This window comes from Mangifera indica, chromosome 5 (assembly GCF_011075055.1).
Source record: "Mangifera indica cultivar Alphonso chromosome 5, CATAS_Mindica_2.1, whole genome shotgun sequence".
Classification (NCBI taxonomy): Eukaryota; Viridiplantae; Streptophyta; class Magnoliopsida; order Sapindales; family Anacardiaceae; genus Mangifera; species Mangifera indica.
Window position 1 is genome coordinate 20,957,903 of NC_058141.1, and position 17,629 is coordinate 20,975,531.

Here is a 17,629-nt window from a genome sequence, read left to right on the forward strand (position 1 = left end):
TTTATATTTAATATAATATAATATAATATAATATAGTATTATATGAAAATTTAAAGCAATCAATCAATAGCTTAGCTTATAAATAATTTATGTGACAAATTATGCCAAGATTACAACAATAAGATTAGGCTAGCGTTTTAATCTTTTTCCGCTACGTACGGTTAAAACAAAAACTATATAGAGTGAGCATTAGCAATTATAATTATTATCCTTTTATAATCATTATATTTAAGTTTGATGAAATTATTTTCATATATAAATTCAATTTTTAATATTTCCCCTTATTTTGCAAAGATAAATCTTACAATTTTTTTTATTTATTTTTTATGCAACTCATTTAATTTCGGGTAATTAATTAAAATAGGCAAAAAATTAAGCATTTATACGTTTTTAGGCCACCCTAGAAAAGTTTTACCAAAATAAGCAAACTGTATTTTTTTTACCCTTTTTACCCTTATGTTGAAAAACCCAGTAAAAATATTTTTTCTGAGAATATGCGTCGGTTTACGGCGGTTACGATGGTAGCTAGGGATTTTACAGTAAAACCCTAAATATGTCGAATATATATGGATGTTTTTGAATGTTTCGAACGCTTAAAATGATGTAGTTTCGATGTTAATGGATGCCTAGAAGTGTAGCCGTTGAGAGACAAAAACGCAAACTGTGAACAGTGTCGCGCAAACTGTGAACAGTGTCACGCAAACTGCGCAAATACTATTTACATCGCGCAAACTGCTTGCAAAATCGCACAAAAAATACTGTTCACAGACTATAATATCTACTTTTGCGCGATTTGAACAGGTTTGCGCGGTGTAAACAGTGTTTGCACGATTTGCGCAGTTTGCGTAACACTGTAAATTTGCACAGTTTGCGTGACACTGTAAATTTGCGCGTTTTTGTCTCTCAACGGCTACACTTCCAGACATCCATTAACATTGAAACTACATCATTTTAAGCGTTCGAAACATTCAAAAACATCCATATACATAATTCGACATATTTAGGCTTTAGTGTAAAATCTCTAGCCACCATTGTAATCACCATAAACCGACGCACATTCTCAGAAAAAATATTTTTACTGGGTTTTTCAACATAAGGGTAAAAAGGGTAAAAAAAATACGGTTTGCTTATTTTGATAAAATTTGTTTAGGGTGGTCTAAAAACGTATAAACGCTTAAAATTTTGTTTATTTTAATTAATTACCCTGTAATTTCTGTCTGCCTGCACAATGAATGTCTAGCAACTCATTTATAGGGACAAGACAAGACAAGACATTCAACTCAACTCATCAAGAGGAAAAGGAGGCTCAACTCAACTCAAACATAGAAAGGAAAAAAAAAGGGTCAAATAAAGAGGTAGGGTGAAAAAAATGCGAGCCAAGGGAAGAAAGATCCCATCCCATCCCATGTAAAAGGAATAATATAAAGGAATGTGGTAAGGTATTGTGATTTAAATAAGTTATCATACTCGATTTAAGAAAAATAAACAAACTCACAAAAGAGTATGATTTTTTGTGGTTCATATAAAAAATTTATTTATCAATAAATAAATAAAAATATATGTTTATTTTTTTTAATGAAAATATTATTTTTTATTTTGTTAGTTTAATTATGTCAATCATTAATTATGTTTATGAATAATATCACATACCCATTATACTTATCTCGCCTGAAAGTGGTATCATAACTCAAGCTAGAATATATATATATATATATATATATATATATATATATATTTTAAATTATAAGACATAAGATTTACACCCTATTTTGAATCATATGTTATGAAAGTCTAACCAAAATATTAAAAGAATGTATTTTGTAAATAATGAAAAATCATCAAATCACATAATGATACATTATTTATATTTTTAAGTTATGTATTAAAAATTGTATATATCTATCTTTATTGAGGTCAAAATACTTATTCCCACCCAAGGTTTGGTATAAAGACAAACTTACATTTACGGGGTTTCAAAAACCTAAAAATCTATCTTATTCTATACTTTTATTAGAATTTTATGTTAGAACTAAAAAATTAAAAATTTTCTTTTAGGAATAAATTTTGAAAAGTTATCATTTTTCTCTTAGGGTTTAGAAAATTAATTCGGTGAACGAACAATGTCTAGACAACGTCTTTTAATTAGGTGAAAATAAGTTCATCTAAAAATTTTACAAAATGACGACATCTAAATGACACTTCTTTTAGATTTGATGGGGGCGATAGAAGAAGAAAGAGATGACGATGGTTTATAGTGCAAAGAGATAGTTGTCGAAGATGAAGATGGTAGTCGAAGAGGCAAAGGGGAAATGTGATTTTTCAAAATTTGTAAATTTTAGGTAAGGGTGAAATTATTAGTTTTTAAAACCTAAAAAAAAAAAAAGAGAGATAAATTATATATTTTTAATAATATTATAAAAACAATAATTTTAACCTTAATTTAACTAGAAAATTTAACAAAACTTAAAAAAGGGGTGAATATTAAAATTTTTAAAACTTCATGAACATAAGTTTATCTTGACATCAAACCTTAAACATTGATTTTGTAAATTTGATTGTGATGTTAATGCGTAATTGTGAATGTGAGCTAAGCATTAGTTGTAGATGATTCCAAGAATTCTTGTTTTTAAAATTTGATATCAGTTTGTTTATATAATTCAAGAAAGTGTAAAGTTTATGAAGTTGTCAAGAAGTTGCCGTGAAAAAAAACTAAAAAACGCACACTTTAATCGATAATATTTTCATTAAATATTAAAGACTAGTGTAACATAAGATATGTGGAAGAAACTACATGTAGACTTGATATTTATGAATGATGCGATTTTTAATTATTTTAAAATAATTTAATCACAACTTACCAAATTTTTGCATAAACAGTTGTATTCTTTTATTTTTGTATTTAACAAAGTTTTTATATTTACAAAAGGTTATAATAAGAATGGACTCAATTTAAGTAAATCTAGTTTGAATTAGCATTTGATTCAATTTGAATTAAATTAGGATTAGAGTTTTAATTTATTAATTTGATTCGAATTTAACTTAAATCTTATATTGATGATATTATTTATTCTATTAATAATTTTTGATGAAACTTAAATTCAAATTAATTATTTAAAATTTAAGTCAAATTCACACCATTTAGAAAAGAACAACTTGAAATTCATTGTAACAATGGGGCAAATTCAAAATAAAATAAAATAAAATAAAAATTAAACCACCCCCCCATATTTACTTTTCTAACCTAATCACCAGAATTGGTCCGTTGTTTTGTTTACCTTTCAAACCTTTCACGCGCAAAAGGCTAGCGGCCAACCAAACCGACCCGAACCGAGCCCATTTCTCCTCTAAAAAATGAGCTATAAATACACGCTAGCCCAAAACGACCGAGCATCCTGGATCTCAGTCTCTCCGCTTAAATAACCTCTATATTCCCGGCCGAGATCCCGATCTTCTTCCTAATTGTAAACCTTATTTGAGCGCATCCGAAAAATGGCGCCAGTTTCCGCTCTCGCTAAGTACAAGCTCGTTTTCCTGGGAGATCAGTCTGTTGGCAAGACCAGTATTATTACTCGCTTTATGTACGATAAATTCGACAACACCTATCAGGTTCTATTTTATTCAACTCAATCAATCTCCTAGTATTATTTTTCAGATCGGATTGTCAAAGTGTGGATCTGATTGACGTATTTTCCCAATTCGATTTATTCTTAGTCGATTATTTATTTCTACGCTAGTACAATTGTCTGTTCTGATGTTAACTCAGTTTAATCTTGATTCCGTTTTGGATCTGCCTGGGCCTTGTTACGATTATCAGTGTTTACACGTAGTACCGAGATTGTATGTTTCATATGTTGATCTGTTTCCTATTTTTGAAGTGTTAAGAGGAGACTGTGTTGCCGTCTTTTACTTAGTAACAATTTGCCCACTTTGTTTAGTCGTGTAAGAGGATCTGATGTTGAAAAGAGACATGGCAATTGATTGGTGTTGAGTGCAGTTTGGATGGGCAAATTGGGTAATGAAAGATTACTTCTAGTTGAACTTTCCTGTTAGTTGATGTTTATATTATAGGTTGTGCAAATGGATCCATTTTTCTTAGCTTTTATGAAGTTATGGTTAACTTTTTTCTTTCAATATTGTGTTACTTTAGGATTGTGATGCTGTTGCTTTATTTTTGTTTCTTTCATTCATATACAAGCTTTCAGTCATGGTCCACAGTTTAGAACGCGATGATGTAGTGTCTTGTATAAAATGATCTTCCTCTTCATGAATTGTTAAAGTCATCGTTATCTAATTTTCATATTCTGCCTTTAGATATCAGTTTTGTGGCTTTGAATCAATCTATTCTTATGCATTCTTTCTTTTTAACAGAATCACCGTTTTGAATCTCACTTTCTTCTTCCTTTTTAAAAAAAAAAAAAAAAATTAATGCTCAGGCTACTATTGGCATAGATTTTTTATCAAAGACGATGTACCTTGAAGACCGAACAGTTCGACTGCAGCTTTGGTGAGATTTCACTACCTTCTCTTAACTGCAATTTTATTCTCAGTTGATATGGTTGGATTCACTAGTTTAGTACCCAGATCAGGATTGGTGTTCTTGATGTTTATGCATGTCCTATGAAAATAATTTAATGTTTAAAACATAAATATCTTGAATTTTTGGCAGGGATACTGCAGGACAAGAAAGGTTCAGGAGTCTCATTCCGAGTTATATCAGGGATTCTTCAGTTGCTGTGATTGTATATGATGTTGCAAGTATGTCCCTCTGAACTTCTTTTTCTGATCTGGGATTTGTTTTCTGGATATCCATTTGCTCAATCATATCTTGTTTATGTGTATATAAAAGGTGAAATACAGTTTATATATTGTCAAAATTTGTAGATCATAAGAAAATAATTTTCTTTGTGTGGTTGATTCTATGGTATGCTAACTTTTTTAATAAAATTGTATATAATTTGGTGGTTGCATATGGTTTAGGCAGACAGTCATTCCTAAACACTTCCAAGTGGATTGAAGAGGTTCGCACTGAGCGGGGCAGTGATGTTATCATTGTACTTGTTGGGAACAAAACAGATCTGGTGGACAAAAGGTAAATAATTACTGTATCGGTTGAAATTATTATTAAATGAACTTTTCTGGATAGATTGAAACTTTTTTGTTGCTTTTATTTATCAATGACCTGACTTTGGATGTACAATAGAGTGGGAAAATTTAGTTCTGTGAAATCCATGGTTAGAAGTAGATTTTCTGACAATAAAATTTATATAAGACTCTTTCACATTCTTGGTCAAATTCTAATAAGACTAGTTAAATTATATTAAACCAGAATGGATACTGCTTTTAGAGACTATTTTAGATGCCCAAGCTGGGTCTTTCTTAGAGAATGTTTTGCCCAGTAGTGTCAGTTGAAGGCATAGATTGAAAATGTAAGCCTCTATATTTATTTGTTTCAACTTGCAACTCTGTTTTAAAGATTGTTTAAAATGCACATGCTGGATTATCTTTTATAAGAAAATAATAATAATACTGCAGAACATACTCATGGAATATGTTTTGTGATGGAAAAATAATGTGTTTCATGTGCTTATACATGAAACCAATCAAGAGGAAACTGCTTTTTCCTTAAATGTAGATTGGCTTATCTTTTTGCATCTTGTTGCTTGACAGGCAAGTTTCAATTGAGGAAGGAGAAGCCAAAGCTCGTGAACTAAATGTTATGTTTATTGAAACTAGTGCCAAGGCTGGCTTCAACATAAAGGTAAATCATCTGTTTATTATTAATAATTCACTTCATTGAGCCATCATCTGACTAGATACTAAGTGCTATTGTGTATGCGGCTGGGTCTTTGTGATTTGATGTGGTGAAAATTTTGATTTATATGATTCCAATCAATTTTCTTCTTTGGTGGTTACATTATAGTCTGCTTTAACACATTTTTATGTGTTTAAAGATAACAATCTTTCTTAGCATTGAAAATTCATCAATGCTCTACCCCAGAATAATTTTGTGTTGCTAAAAGTGACCCATAGAGCTTTTTATGATTTATCCTTTCTAGGCACTCTTCCGGAAAATAGCTGCAGCATTACCAGGGATGGAAACACTTTCTTCAACAAAGCAAGAAGATATGGTTGATGTTAATCTGAAGTCTTCCAACACAAATGCATCTCAGTCACAATCTCAGTCTGGAGGATGTTCTTGTTGATATACATGGTCAACTGAAGCAATTGCCTCTTTGCTATAATTCCCATATGTGCTTCTCTGATCCTTAAAGTGTCTGTAAAGTTGTGACCTTGTCATCCCCTTTTTGTAGCATTTGGCTTTGGGTTTTGGTTGAGTTTATAAGATTTTAATTTGGAAGAGAATACTATTGTGTGATAGTTAGGCTAGTCCTAACCTGTTCTGATGTATACACATACATGTTTGTTTTGGATATTTGTCCTTTATTTTCTCTTAGAAATGTGTTTAGGTTTAGTCCAGTTTTATTTTGAAAAGGGATTCTGTTGAATAAATTGGATTTCATTTTCCCATCTTAATTACGTTGTTGTACCAGATAAAATCAGAGCTTCTTCTTGCTGTGCAGTGGAAGTCTATTCCTGTATGGAATCCCGCTAGTCTATCAGAGGACAAAAAGCTCAAATGTTTGCTGTCCATTGATCATTGAGTTGGAGATGGGGATGGGCATAATGGGTTAAAAGGCAAATACTTTTTGCCCTTCCCTTTCTAAAGATAAATATATTCTTGTATTACAAAAATAGCTATAAAATTCTGATGTTGTTACTGATATACAAATTCGGCATTGTTTGTTTTCAAGGAATAAAGATCAACACACAATATAGCAAGTCATAATTGACATATTTTGGTTTGGAACGAAATATCGATGGGGAAAGGGTGGTACAGAGAATATTTTCAGAAGAAGCTTACTTCTATGGAAACATAGAAAATAAGAGGGATAGTAAATGGCCAGGAAAAAGGGGCCATAAAAGTGTACAGTTGTATGCATTTTCCGTAGTTGGATGATAGAGTTGTATTGTATGTTTGTTGTTGTGTTGCCAATGGAGAAAGTGGCGAGTATGAAAGAATGTTAAGAAGAAAGAATGTGTTGCGATTGGACAGTTTTAGGAAGAGGTATGTTGTGATAGTTAGTTGTTGTAGGCTGATATATTTCAGGTTGTGGACAATCTTGTTTGGTTTTTACAATATTTTCTAGTGCTCTAGCTGATACAAACTCTAAATTTATTGCTTATATCAGAAGAAGAGGTGAGATATTTAAGATTTTGGTTCGTCTGAATCTTATATTCCAAGAAAAATGTAGTTGATATTCCAACAAAATGATACTAGTATTTTTGAGTCAACCTAGATGAATTATGTATGTGTTGGAGGTAGTAGAAGAAGAATAATAATGGAAAGTGATGAATTATTGAATGGTATTTATTTCCCAGTGATAATATTAATGTGAATGCATCTGATCTTAATTAGGTTAGGCCCCCACCCCCAAGTGCGGTGGGTGGGACAGAAATTTCCACCACTCAAAAAGTCAGCAGCTCTATTAAATCTCTTCTTCTTCTTCTTCTTCTTCCTAATGAATTTTCTACACTCCAACCTCCACATGGAAAGGAAAAGTCTGACAACTTAAATACAAGACCCACATTTATGCTCGTCTCCATGGCCCATGCCATGCCATGCCATGCCATGGCGCTACTTCTACTTGAATTAAAAGACAAAATCAAAGGCCAAAAGCAGAAAGAAACACTACATTTTTCATCTTCTTTCTTTTTACCTTTTAAGGAACGGTTCAATCACCACTTACTTAGATCGAGTTTAAGACATCAGTATTGTTCCAGTAATAATACTAATACAATACAAATCAAAAGTCAAAAACAAAATCTTCTCTTCAAAAAACATCACAACAACAATCTATAACCAAATGGTACAGCCTGGTCTGAATTTTAAGTCGGAGATACCAACTAATAACTATAACTCACTTAATAATTTAATAATAATAGTAATAAAATCAATGTTTTTATACATTAAACAAACAAACATATATATATATATTTTCCTCTCCATTCCATTTGCATTTTCATCTATAAACCAAGTCAATTGAAAAAAGAATATTAAATTAAAACCCAAAAAATTAAGATAAAAAAACAGGCAATCAGTAAGGGTAAAACCGTACATTTAAATAACACATTATCGATACCATGGTAATTGGTGAATGTCAACGAACGAGCATCTACTCAACGGTTCTGATTCACTCTCCCAAAATCAGCTAGCTTCCTCGACCGATTAGCATAAAACGACGCCGCAGTTGATAGGTGCGGCTTTACCGTCCCTCTTATCTCGCCCGAAAATCCAATGTCTGGTGGCAAACCGCCCTTCTGCTTCCACTGCCAACTCGGACTAGCCCTTACCAAAGGACTCAAACAAAACGCCAATCCAGACACGTTCCTGTTCTGTACCGTTCGGGTCCGTCTGACTGCGGCCGCCGCTGTCATCGGAGTTTTCCGCCACTCTTCCGACGATTCCCCACTTCCCGACGGAGACCGATCGCAGTCTTCATCATAATCTACTCCTTTTGCCGGGGACATTCCACGATTCGATACTCGAGATTCTGCTCTGCCACCGGTTTTAGATTCTTCTGGATAACAGAAAGTCGATTCCTTTTTCCGGCGGGAACGAAATATAGTTGAAAGGAAAGATGAGGATGAAGAGTCGCAGGAATCCCTATGAGGAACAGTAGGATCCGAATTGAATTTTTCGGATCTGGACTTGAATAGATTAGAAAAAATAGATAACTTGCCGTATTTCTTCACAGCGGATGCGGTGGAGGAGAAGGTGTCGAAGGTGGGTCCCACTTGAGGAGTACTGTAAAAACGGTTATGGCGAGAGAAGGCAGTGGTGGTGTCGTCAGATTTTCGACGAGTGACGTAAGGAGAGACGGAACGAGGGAATATAAGAGGAGGAGGGTCTTGTTGTTTCCGGCGATCTCGTTCTAAGGAATCGCGTTGAGCTTGAGGTTGAGGTTGAACCTGGGCCTGTGCAGCTATGAGAACAAAGAGACGTTCTCGGAGACAAGAGGCGCAGACGCCGATGCTGCTACTGAAGTCAGATTGATGTTTCTTACACCTCATTTACTTAAAATTGAATGACCCAAAAATCTAGTAATTGTAAATTGTGCAAGTGCATATGATAAGAAAAAGTAAGCAGGGGCAGTCCATTTGAAGGTAGAGCCTGGTGTGTTTTGGTGGAAAATGGGGAAGAGATTGTGATGAGGAAATCAAAGGGAAGGCTTTGTCGTCTTCTCCATCCAGTTTTTCAGACTCAGAGAGAGAGAAGACAAAGTTGAGCTCTCGTCTCGTGTAAGAAAGTTCAAATATGAGAAGAGAGAGAGAGTGAGTCAACTCTATGTGAATGTGAGTAATTATGGTTGATTTTTTCTAAAGTTTACACAATCAAAATCTATCTACTGTTGGTTGGATAATAAAGATTACCTCATTTTGATTTAAGAATTTTGGGATGTGAATGTTGTTAAGCAGTAGTCCTATATATATATATATATATATATTCATTAGGATGGTCTGAAAAAGAAATAAAAGGAGAAAGTGAAAAATTCATTCTCAAATAATATAACAATAACAATATTTTTTTGCCTAAAAAAGAAATAAAAAGAAAATCGTCCTCAATTAATAAATTGAGTCTTTTTTCATAATTAATCAAATGACGTATATGATGCGCTCGCTCTAAAACAGGACTGAGGAAGCTCTTAACTCTTTTAGTTATAGTTCGGAATTGACCGAATGCCTTGAAGACCAGTTCAGTTCCAATCCAAGGGCAGAAAAGCAGATCAGCGTGAAGTGCAGTGCACTGCAGACTGTCCGTTAAGCGTAAAACATATGCATCAGGTCAGCGCTACTACCAATATACCTACCGTGGCGAAGATGGTTATTATGATTTCTCATTTCCATTCCATTCCATTAAATAACCATGCCCCTAGTTCTGTGGTTGGCTTGGCTTGGCTGTGTTATCCGCACCATTAACGCGTCAGCCATACAAAATAAATAAATAAATAAATAAATATCGGCCAAAAGACTTATTCTTATCCGTTAAATCTAAATTTATATATCTCAATTTTTAAAAATTTGAAAATTTATTTTATTATTAAAATAAAAATTAATATTTAAAAATTTTCTTTAAATTCAAATTTTAACATTACTTAAAGGTTTATTTTTACCTTTTACCCAAGGTTTTAAAAATCGGACCGAACCAACCGGTCGAACCGGTTGATTCGTGAACTGGTACTGTAGTCGGGTCCTGTTGAAGGCAAAACCGTTTTAGTATTAAAATCGGGTTGGACCGCGGTTGAACCGTCAGTTTTCTCCTAAACCGCGGTCCAACCGGTCCATGCAGAAACCGGTTCAAGGCTGCATATAAGACACTGTTCTTTTTTTTTCCTCTTCCTTGCAGTGCACGCAGACGCAGACGCAGTCCTCAGTTGCTGCACCTGACGACTTCCTCCGACGAATTTCCTGTTCCTTACCGACGATGGTTTAAATACGGCTGCCGACGACGACGCTGCCGCCTAGGGGTGTTGGTTTGCAAGCTCACAAGGCAGCAGTTTCACGGTGACTTCTCAACGTCAGACGGTGGCTGACGATGGCGAGTTTCGGTTGCTGTTGTGATCGACGACTTCTCAGGCAACGACGGGAAGCTGGTGTTTTGTAAGGCCTTGTAAATTCTTTGGTGGATAAATTGCTTAAGGCTGTAAAACTTTTGAAAGTTTTAAATTAAACTCAGTAATTTTGATGGCTGTAAACTCAGTAATTTTGATGAATAAAATTATTCACTTATAAGTACACAGTTTTCATCCGCCTACAATTTATACTCTAATATAAAAGTGTAATTAAAAATCTGGTGACTATGCCAAAATTATATTGATTGGTGTTTTGTAATTTTATTATGCATCTGTATTGAATGTCTGGAATAAATGTATTTTATTCGTAATGTGGTTAGTTTTTAAGAATTTGAAAGTTGAATATCAGTCTTCTGTGATACATATATTTTGTTAATTGTGAAAACTGAAAAGTATGCACAATATAAAATTTATTTTGTAAAGCATATGTAATTATTAATTAAACATAATTTTTTTACATTTTTACATTAAACCGGTCCAAACGGTCCAATCGATCGGTTCGTACAGTTCAACCGGTCTGATCAAAACCAGTACTTAAAACAGTTTTTATTTCGATCTGATTTTAAAAACCTTGCTTTTACCCGCATGTTTTTCAAATTTTAAAAATTAATTTCCATCCTCTTCCTTTTTATTTTATATGTAGTCGTCTTTCAATTTTTTAAAAAATCGCAATTTTATGTTGTCTTAAGGCATCAATTTCTAGATTAATTTCGATTATATTCTCACTCTATTATTCACATCCTCTTCTATTGAGACCTAGTCAACATCATATCCTCCTATTAACACTCTCCACTTCTCTCCTATTCAGTGTAAAATCTGATCAAGTTAGAGATTTCGCTCTATCTTGCTCTATTTCATTATCTAATTATAAATTAATTATGATTTTTCTATTTTTAATTTCTCTACTCTCCCCCAGTTATTCATAATTCACTTTTTTAATTATCAGGAATCTATAAAATTAATATTAAAATTTTAAACTGTTGTTAGTACCCGCAACCGCAATGGCTGTGGACTTTTCGGGTCAAAAAGAAGGAAGGAACACGCAACTGTAGCTGTAGCTCTAACTCTAGCTCTTGCTCTTGCTGGCAGGGTTTCGATTGTTCTTGGTTGCGAAAATCTTGGAGAAAATGTCTCAGATCAGGTCATCTTGTTTGTTCATCCGACGACTCAAACAACGATTGGTCAATCCAGCTCTGTTCATTCAGACTACCTCGTTTACTACAGCCGAAGGACATCGTCCCATCATTGTACATAAGCGTAGTCTTGATATTCTTCACGATCCTTGGTTCAACAAGGTTATTCTGATCATTTCTCTCTTTTTTTAAAAAAAATTTCTGGCTTCATTACTTTTTCCGATCAATTCACTTCCGATCAATTGATCTACTTTGAATTTCATAGTTGAAATGATTTTTTGTTTTTTTTTCTCACTTCATATGTCAGGGAACGGCGTTTTCCATGACGGACCGAGATCGTCTTGATCTCCGAGGACTTCTTCCTCCAAATGTTATGTCTCGAGAACAACAAATTGCGCGCTTTAGTGAGTTTTTACTCCATTCTCTTTACCCATTTTGTACACATATAATGTAGGCTGTTAGTTAGGGTAGGATTTTATATATATTTTGGTTGTAACTCTATGAATATATATACTATGCCGTAGCTGGAATACAATTAGCTTCTGAATTCTGAACAAGAAATTAAGCATGGTGATGCTGTAGATTATAGTTCTTGTTATTTTTTATTGTTGTTTCACGATGCCAATTTTCTCACCTTCCATCTTTATCAGTTGAGTTTTTGTTAATTAACAGTGGCTGACTTGAAGAGGCTTGAGGTGCATGCAAGAGATGGACCTTCTGATCCAAATGCTCTGGCCAAGTGGCGGATACTTAATCGGTTGCATGATAGAAATGAAACTATGTACTATAAGGTAAGTGCTTTTGCTTTTTCTTCCCCTGATGATTTTTATTTCTAAATCATAGATTTTTTTTTATGATTTTCTTTATCACTCCTGGGGATTGAAATCTTTGCAATATGTGCTGGTTGGGGTTGCCAGTAAAATATAGCGGATTTGAGAATCTGCTGCTGTTGTTCACTAGATATTACTGATAGTAAATTTACTTCAAATTTGACAGGTTCTAATTGCCAACATTGAGGAATATGCACCTATAGTTTATACCCCAACTGTAGGTCTTGTTTGTCAGAACTATAGTGGTCTATTTAGGAGACCCAGGGGAATGTATTTTAGTGCTGAAGACCGCGGAGAAATGATGTCAATGGTTTACAACTGGCCTGCTGATCAGGTGTTTATTACTGTTCATATGTTTAATTGATTTCATACCAGCTTTTTGTGCTTATTGTTCTGTTTATTATTTTTGTTAATTACAGGTTGATATGATTGTTGTTACGGATGGAAGCAGAATATTGGGTCTTGGAGATCTTGGAGTTCAGGGAATTGGAATTGCTATTGGGAAGCTGGATTTATACGTTGCTGCTGCAGGGATAAATCCTCAGCGGGTAATTTCTTGATGAATATATTAATGCATCATGAAGAACAGTAAAGTGTATGTATAGTTGAGTATAGTTTATAAACACTGTTTCGAGAAATTGGATTAACAAATCTTTGGAAAAGCTTGCATTTAGTTTATAATTTATGAGTGCTCTCAATCCTTAATTCAACTAAGACCATTAAAGAAGTATTTTGGAAGAAGTAGTGAATTGGAATACAGGTACTTTTGGTCTGCATTTATCATATCTGTCAGAGGCACATGATATTAATGTTTGAGCTTCAATCTCCACTTCTTTCTGCTTTTTAAAATTTGTCCACCTTCAGCTGCTTATCACACATGTATCTACATTGTGTTTGTTGCTTCTTTACTACTTTGGTTTTTTCATGACATCATTTTCTGATTTCCTCCTTCATTCTCCCCTACCCGTCGCACTAGGTGCTACCTGTCATGATTGATGTTGGAACTAATAACGAGAAGCTGCTTAAAGATCCCCTTTGTAAGTGTGTGTGTGTGTGTATTGTCCATTTGTTGTGGTCTCCTTCAAAATTGTTCTAGCAGTATTACCTGACTTATTAACCTAACAAAGAATTGATCATTTATTCCTTTATTATAGATTTGGGCTTGCAAGAACACCGTCTTGATGGTGATGAGTATGTTGCTGTCATTGATGAATTTATGGAGGCAGTGTTCACTCGTTGGCCACATGTGATTGTGCAGGCAATATAATTGTTCCTTTGTCATGTAAAAGCACGAGTGCATTAAAATTACGTATATTAAATATATAATATCAACTTTGGGTTCTGCAGTTTGAAGATTTCCAGAGCAAGTGGGCTTTCAAGTTGTTGCAGCGGTACAGGAATACCTATAGAATGTTCAACGATGATGTCCAGGTAATTGTAATTACCCTGTTTTTCTTATAGCTTTTCTTATTACGACATAATCTACCATGTAATATGTGCTCAACTATTTCTAAGAATTTACCATGCAGGGTACAGCTGGGGTTGCAATTGCTGGCCTTTTAGGAGCTGTGAGGGCACAAGGAAGGCCAATGATTGATTTTCCAAAGCAAAAGATTGTTGTTGCTGGTGCTGGAAGGTCAGTTCTTTGATTTACTGTAGGGTCGAAGAGGCACCCAGTTCATTATTTTTTTCAAGTAGCTGCTAAAAAAACTACAATCATCGACAAGATCTAGAACATGAATCATATATCCTCTTTGCTGGATCGAACATATTTAATTATTCATGCAGAAGGAAATTCTTGTAAAAAATGTTATATGGTAGTGTTCCAGGTTTCTTAAATTGAGAAAAATTTTAAAGCTGAAAAATGAAGCTTTTGTGCAATATTTTTATTCTGTGAAATGGCTAGTAAGTTGTGGATCTTATAATTTTATTTTATTGGTCTTTGTCCTTGATGCAAATTTTCACTAGTTTTTTTTTGCATGATTTTTAACTGTTGCAGTGCTGGAATAGGGGTTCTGAATGCTGCTAGGAAGACAATGGCAAGGATGCTAGGAAATAATGAAACTGCTTTTGATAGTGCACGGAGTCAATTCTGGGTAGTTGATGCCAAGGTGAGCGTTTGCCCTAGCTGTTCTAACCTAAATACAGAGGCTTGACTGATTTATTAATTGGGCCAGCAGCCACCTGATATTGAGGGATAGGTGTCAGGCCTACCCTGGATAGACCCAATCTATTTTTGTTTGGAATTTATTAAAACTGTTTCTTGTGAATTTTGGTTAAACTATGTAACCTTACTGAGTACAAGGAATTTTTTTTTTCTCAGTGCTGGCCTGTGTTCTGATCTGTTAAAATGTATGAATAGTGTGCACCCTGTATGTCAAGCATTCTTATCTTGTTATGTGATAGGATATTCTTTTTTGATAGCCTGAAATGATAATTACATTGGTTTTTCCTTGTTGCATCCAGGGTCTTATCACAGAGGAGCGTGAAAATGTTGATCCAGATGCCCTGCCTTTTGCAAGGAAGGTGAAGGAGGTTGGGCGTCAAGGATTAGGGGAAGGCGCAAGTCTCGTTGAAGTGGTTTGTGAATTTTCTGGATGCAAACATAATGTTATTGTATAATATATTTATATTAAATTGTGCTGTTGATATATAATGTATATAACCAGGTGCGTCAAGTGAAGCCTGATGTGCTTCTTGGGTTGTCTGCTGTTGGGGGACTGTTTTCGAAAGAGGTAATAACTATGAAAATATTTTACATTGATTTTCTTTTTCTACTGTTCTTTAACAGGACGGTCAAGTTTACATAGAAACTTTTAAGACGGTCTAAAGATTATGATATTCAATGAGAGTCAATATTATATAATATTGTGAATGCCCATTGGAAATTAATTTATGTTTACATCTCAGATTTGTGTCATTTATTATTTATCATGTTGGCTCTCTTGAGTTAGTTTGTAGACACTTGAAAATAGTGGACAGTTAATGCCATAGACGACAATATAGAGTTGATGGCCTTAAATTGGATACTTAGTGAGGATGGGAAATATTAGCTTTGTTGGCGGAATGTTATTATAATGACTAGTATATTTATGTTCTCATTGAGTTCTTCCAGTTTTTTTTTTTTGGTTTTGCAAATCCATGACATGCATATGCTATCTTAGGTGTTAGAGGCTATGAGGGGTTCAACTTCAACTAGACCAGCCATCTTTGCAATGTCAAACCCCACAAACAATGGTATGGCTTCTTCATATTATTCGCTTATGAAAAATAGTGTGGAAAATTATACTAGTTTGCTAACTTCGAATCAGGCTTTTTTTTTTTATTGTCCTTGTGTTTCAACAGCTGAATGCACCCCAGAAGAAGCATTTTCTATTGTTGGTGACAACATTATATTTGCAAGTGGAAGTCCATTTAAAGATTTTGATATGGGTATGTATGAATGCATCTCCATTGGATATTCTGTGACAATTTTTGTATTTGATAGCTATTTTAATGGTCTCCTGATGTTGGTAGAACTACCATTCTGTCAGGTTATTTATGGCCTTTAGGGATTGCGTAATAGGTAGAAGTACATACTTGCTTTGATAATGTCTTGATTGACTGACATGGACATGTCATACGTGACATGCACATATGTTTATGACTTTAAGAGCTTTGTTAACCACACTGTTGTCTTGCAGGAAATGGTCATATTGGGCACTGCAATCAGGGAAATAACATGTACCTCTTTCCAGGGTCAGTTATCCTATTCCACTTCTTATTAGTCAATCTTAATGGATTTTGTGTGCACAACAGATCTTGCTGTTTTATTTAGTTTTGTAACTTACAAATTTGTTCATGCAGTATTGGACTTGGTACTCTTTTATCTGGCTCAAGGATTATATCTGATGGCATGCTACAGGCTGCAGCAGAGTGGTATTCTTATTTGTTCTCTCTGAATATTTCTGTAAATGCTGAATTTGTGTATATATTTGTATCTCCAAGTATAAATATTCTTTGCTGGCCGTACTGTGATAAAGAGGTTTAGGCTGTGGTTCCAAAATTGTTCAAAATTATTTTATATTTTCATTTTTGTTCTTTTTCAACATAGAAAGGAAATGGTTTTGCCACTGCATAGATTTTTTTGACATGGAACTGTAATACAGCCTAGCTGCATACATGACGGAAGAGGAGGTTCTTGAGGGGAAGATATTCCCGTCAATATCTAGGTAAATAATTGTTTTCCCTGTTGAGGAAGTTATTACAAACTTTGGGTAGGTAGATTGAACTACTTATTTATGCAGCATAAGAGACATAACAAAGGTGGTAGCTGCAGCTGTTGTGAAGGAAGCTAGCAAAGAGGATTTGGCAGAAGGTTACCGTGAGATGGATGCCCAAGAGCTCCGAAGACTTAGCCAGGTATTATTGCTATTACAATTTACAACAATGAACTTGTGGTACAATTGGAGTCCAGGGTTCTGAAATTTGAAAGTTTGAAAAACAGAAATGTTTGGTTTTGGCAGGAGGAACTTGTTGAATTTGTGGAGACTAACATGTGGAATCCTGAATACCCGACATTGGTTTACAGGAAGGATTGATTCTGACGAAATTGTCCCTGTCTATTCTTTAAGAACCAAACTGAATGTGAACAAAATAATAGACAATATTGTTGTATGCATCCTTTTTTGGTTGGCGTGGACTCTTAAATATGTGTCTATGTTCCTGTTGTAACCATGTAGAAGTCACTTACCCAAAAAAAAAAAAAACTATGTAGAATTCAATTCGAGTTGTTTATTTTGTAGCTACATAGAATTTTTTTTTTTTTTTTTTTTAACTTTCATTCCGTTGACCTCAACTCAATACCGGTGTTGTATTTATCTTTAAATTATAGTTGAAAACTTATTGTGTAGAGCTTATTTATTTGGTTGGCTGTGATGCTGCCACCTCATGGATTTGCAGACGGGTGGAACTTAGCCGAGCTGAAGCCGCATGA

General features: G+C 34.2%; 3 protein-coding genes across 4 annotated transcripts; 2 read left to right on the forward strand and 1 right to left on the reverse strand.

Annotated features, from left to right (window-relative positions):
* Positions 1-3,371: 3,371 nt before the first annotated feature.
* LOC123216845 (ras-related protein RABH1b) lies at positions 3,372-6,534 on the forward strand. The gene is made up of 6 exons (XM_044637454.1): positions 3,372-3,606; positions 4,434-4,504; positions 4,667-4,755; positions 4,978-5,089; positions 5,668-5,758; positions 6,057-6,534. Exons 1-6 carry the CDS (start codon positions 3,490-3,492, stop codon positions 6,201-6,203), a joined length of 627 nt encoding a protein of 208 aa, XP_044493389.1. The 5' UTR covers positions 3,372-3,489; the 3' UTR covers positions 6,204-6,534.
* Positions 6,535-8,238: 1,704 nt separating this feature from the next.
* LOC123216451 lies at positions 8,239-9,132 on the reverse strand. Its single transcript, XM_044636855.1, has one exon. The coding sequence runs from the start codon at positions 9,130-9,132 to the stop codon at positions 8,239-8,241; it is 894 nt and encodes a 297-aa protein (XP_044492790.1).
* Positions 9,133-11,563: 2,431 nt separating this feature from the next.
* On the forward strand, positions 11,564-17,547 carry LOC123217445 (NAD-dependent malic enzyme 62 kDa isoform, mitochondrial). 2 transcript variants are annotated; one of them, XM_044638482.1, is made up of 19 exons: positions 11,564-11,986; positions 12,132-12,228; positions 12,497-12,615; positions 12,821-12,988; positions 13,074-13,202; positions 13,631-13,691; positions 13,809-13,912; positions 14,002-14,085; positions 14,184-14,290; positions 14,654-14,765; positions 15,121-15,234; positions 15,324-15,389; positions 15,819-15,891; positions 16,000-16,086; positions 16,338-16,392; positions 16,501-16,572; positions 16,803-16,865; positions 16,941-17,055; positions 17,141-17,547. In XM_044638482.1, exons 1-19 carry the CDS (start codon positions 11,819-11,821, stop codon positions 17,171-17,173), a joined length of 1,827 nt encoding a protein of 608 aa, XP_044494417.1. In that variant the 5' UTR covers positions 11,564-11,818; the 3' UTR covers positions 17,174-17,547. The 2 variants fall into 2 exon arrangements, with proteins under 2 accessions (XP_044494417.1, XP_044494416.1); XM_044638481.1 differs by having other exon boundaries at positions 11,571-11,986; positions 17,160-17,547.
* The last annotated feature ends 82 nt before the right edge of the window (positions 17,548-17,629 follow it).

Bases quoted from the DNA above. Each gene is read 5' to 3' on its own strand.
- LOC123216845 (XM_044637454.1), top strand. From the start codon at position 3,490: ATGGCGCCAGTTTCCGCTCTCGCTAAGTACAAGCTCGTTTTCCTGGGA. The intron at 3,607-4,433 runs GTTCTATTTTAT...ATTAATGCTCAG, and splicing joins AATTCGACAACACCTATCAG to GCTACTATTGGCATAGATTT. The intron at 5,090-5,667 runs GTAAATAATTAC...GTTGCTTGACAG, and splicing joins ACAGATCTGGTGGACAAAAG to GCAAGTTTCAATTGAGGAAG.
- LOC123217445 (XM_044638481.1), top strand. From the start codon at position 11,819: ATGTCTCAGATCAGGTCATCTTGTTTGTTCATCCGACGACTCAAACAA. The intron at 11,987-12,131 runs GTTATTCTGATC...TTCATATGTCAG, and splicing joins ACGATCCTTGGTTCAACAAG to GGAACGGCGTTTTCCATGAC. The intron at 14,086-14,183 runs GTAATTGTAATT...TTTACCATGCAG, and splicing joins TGTTCAACGATGATGTCCAG to GGTACAGCTGGGGTTGCAAT.
- LOC123216451 (XM_044636855.1), bottom strand. From the start codon at position 9,132: ATGAGGTGTAAGAAACATCAATCTGACTTCAGTAGCAGCATCGGCGTC.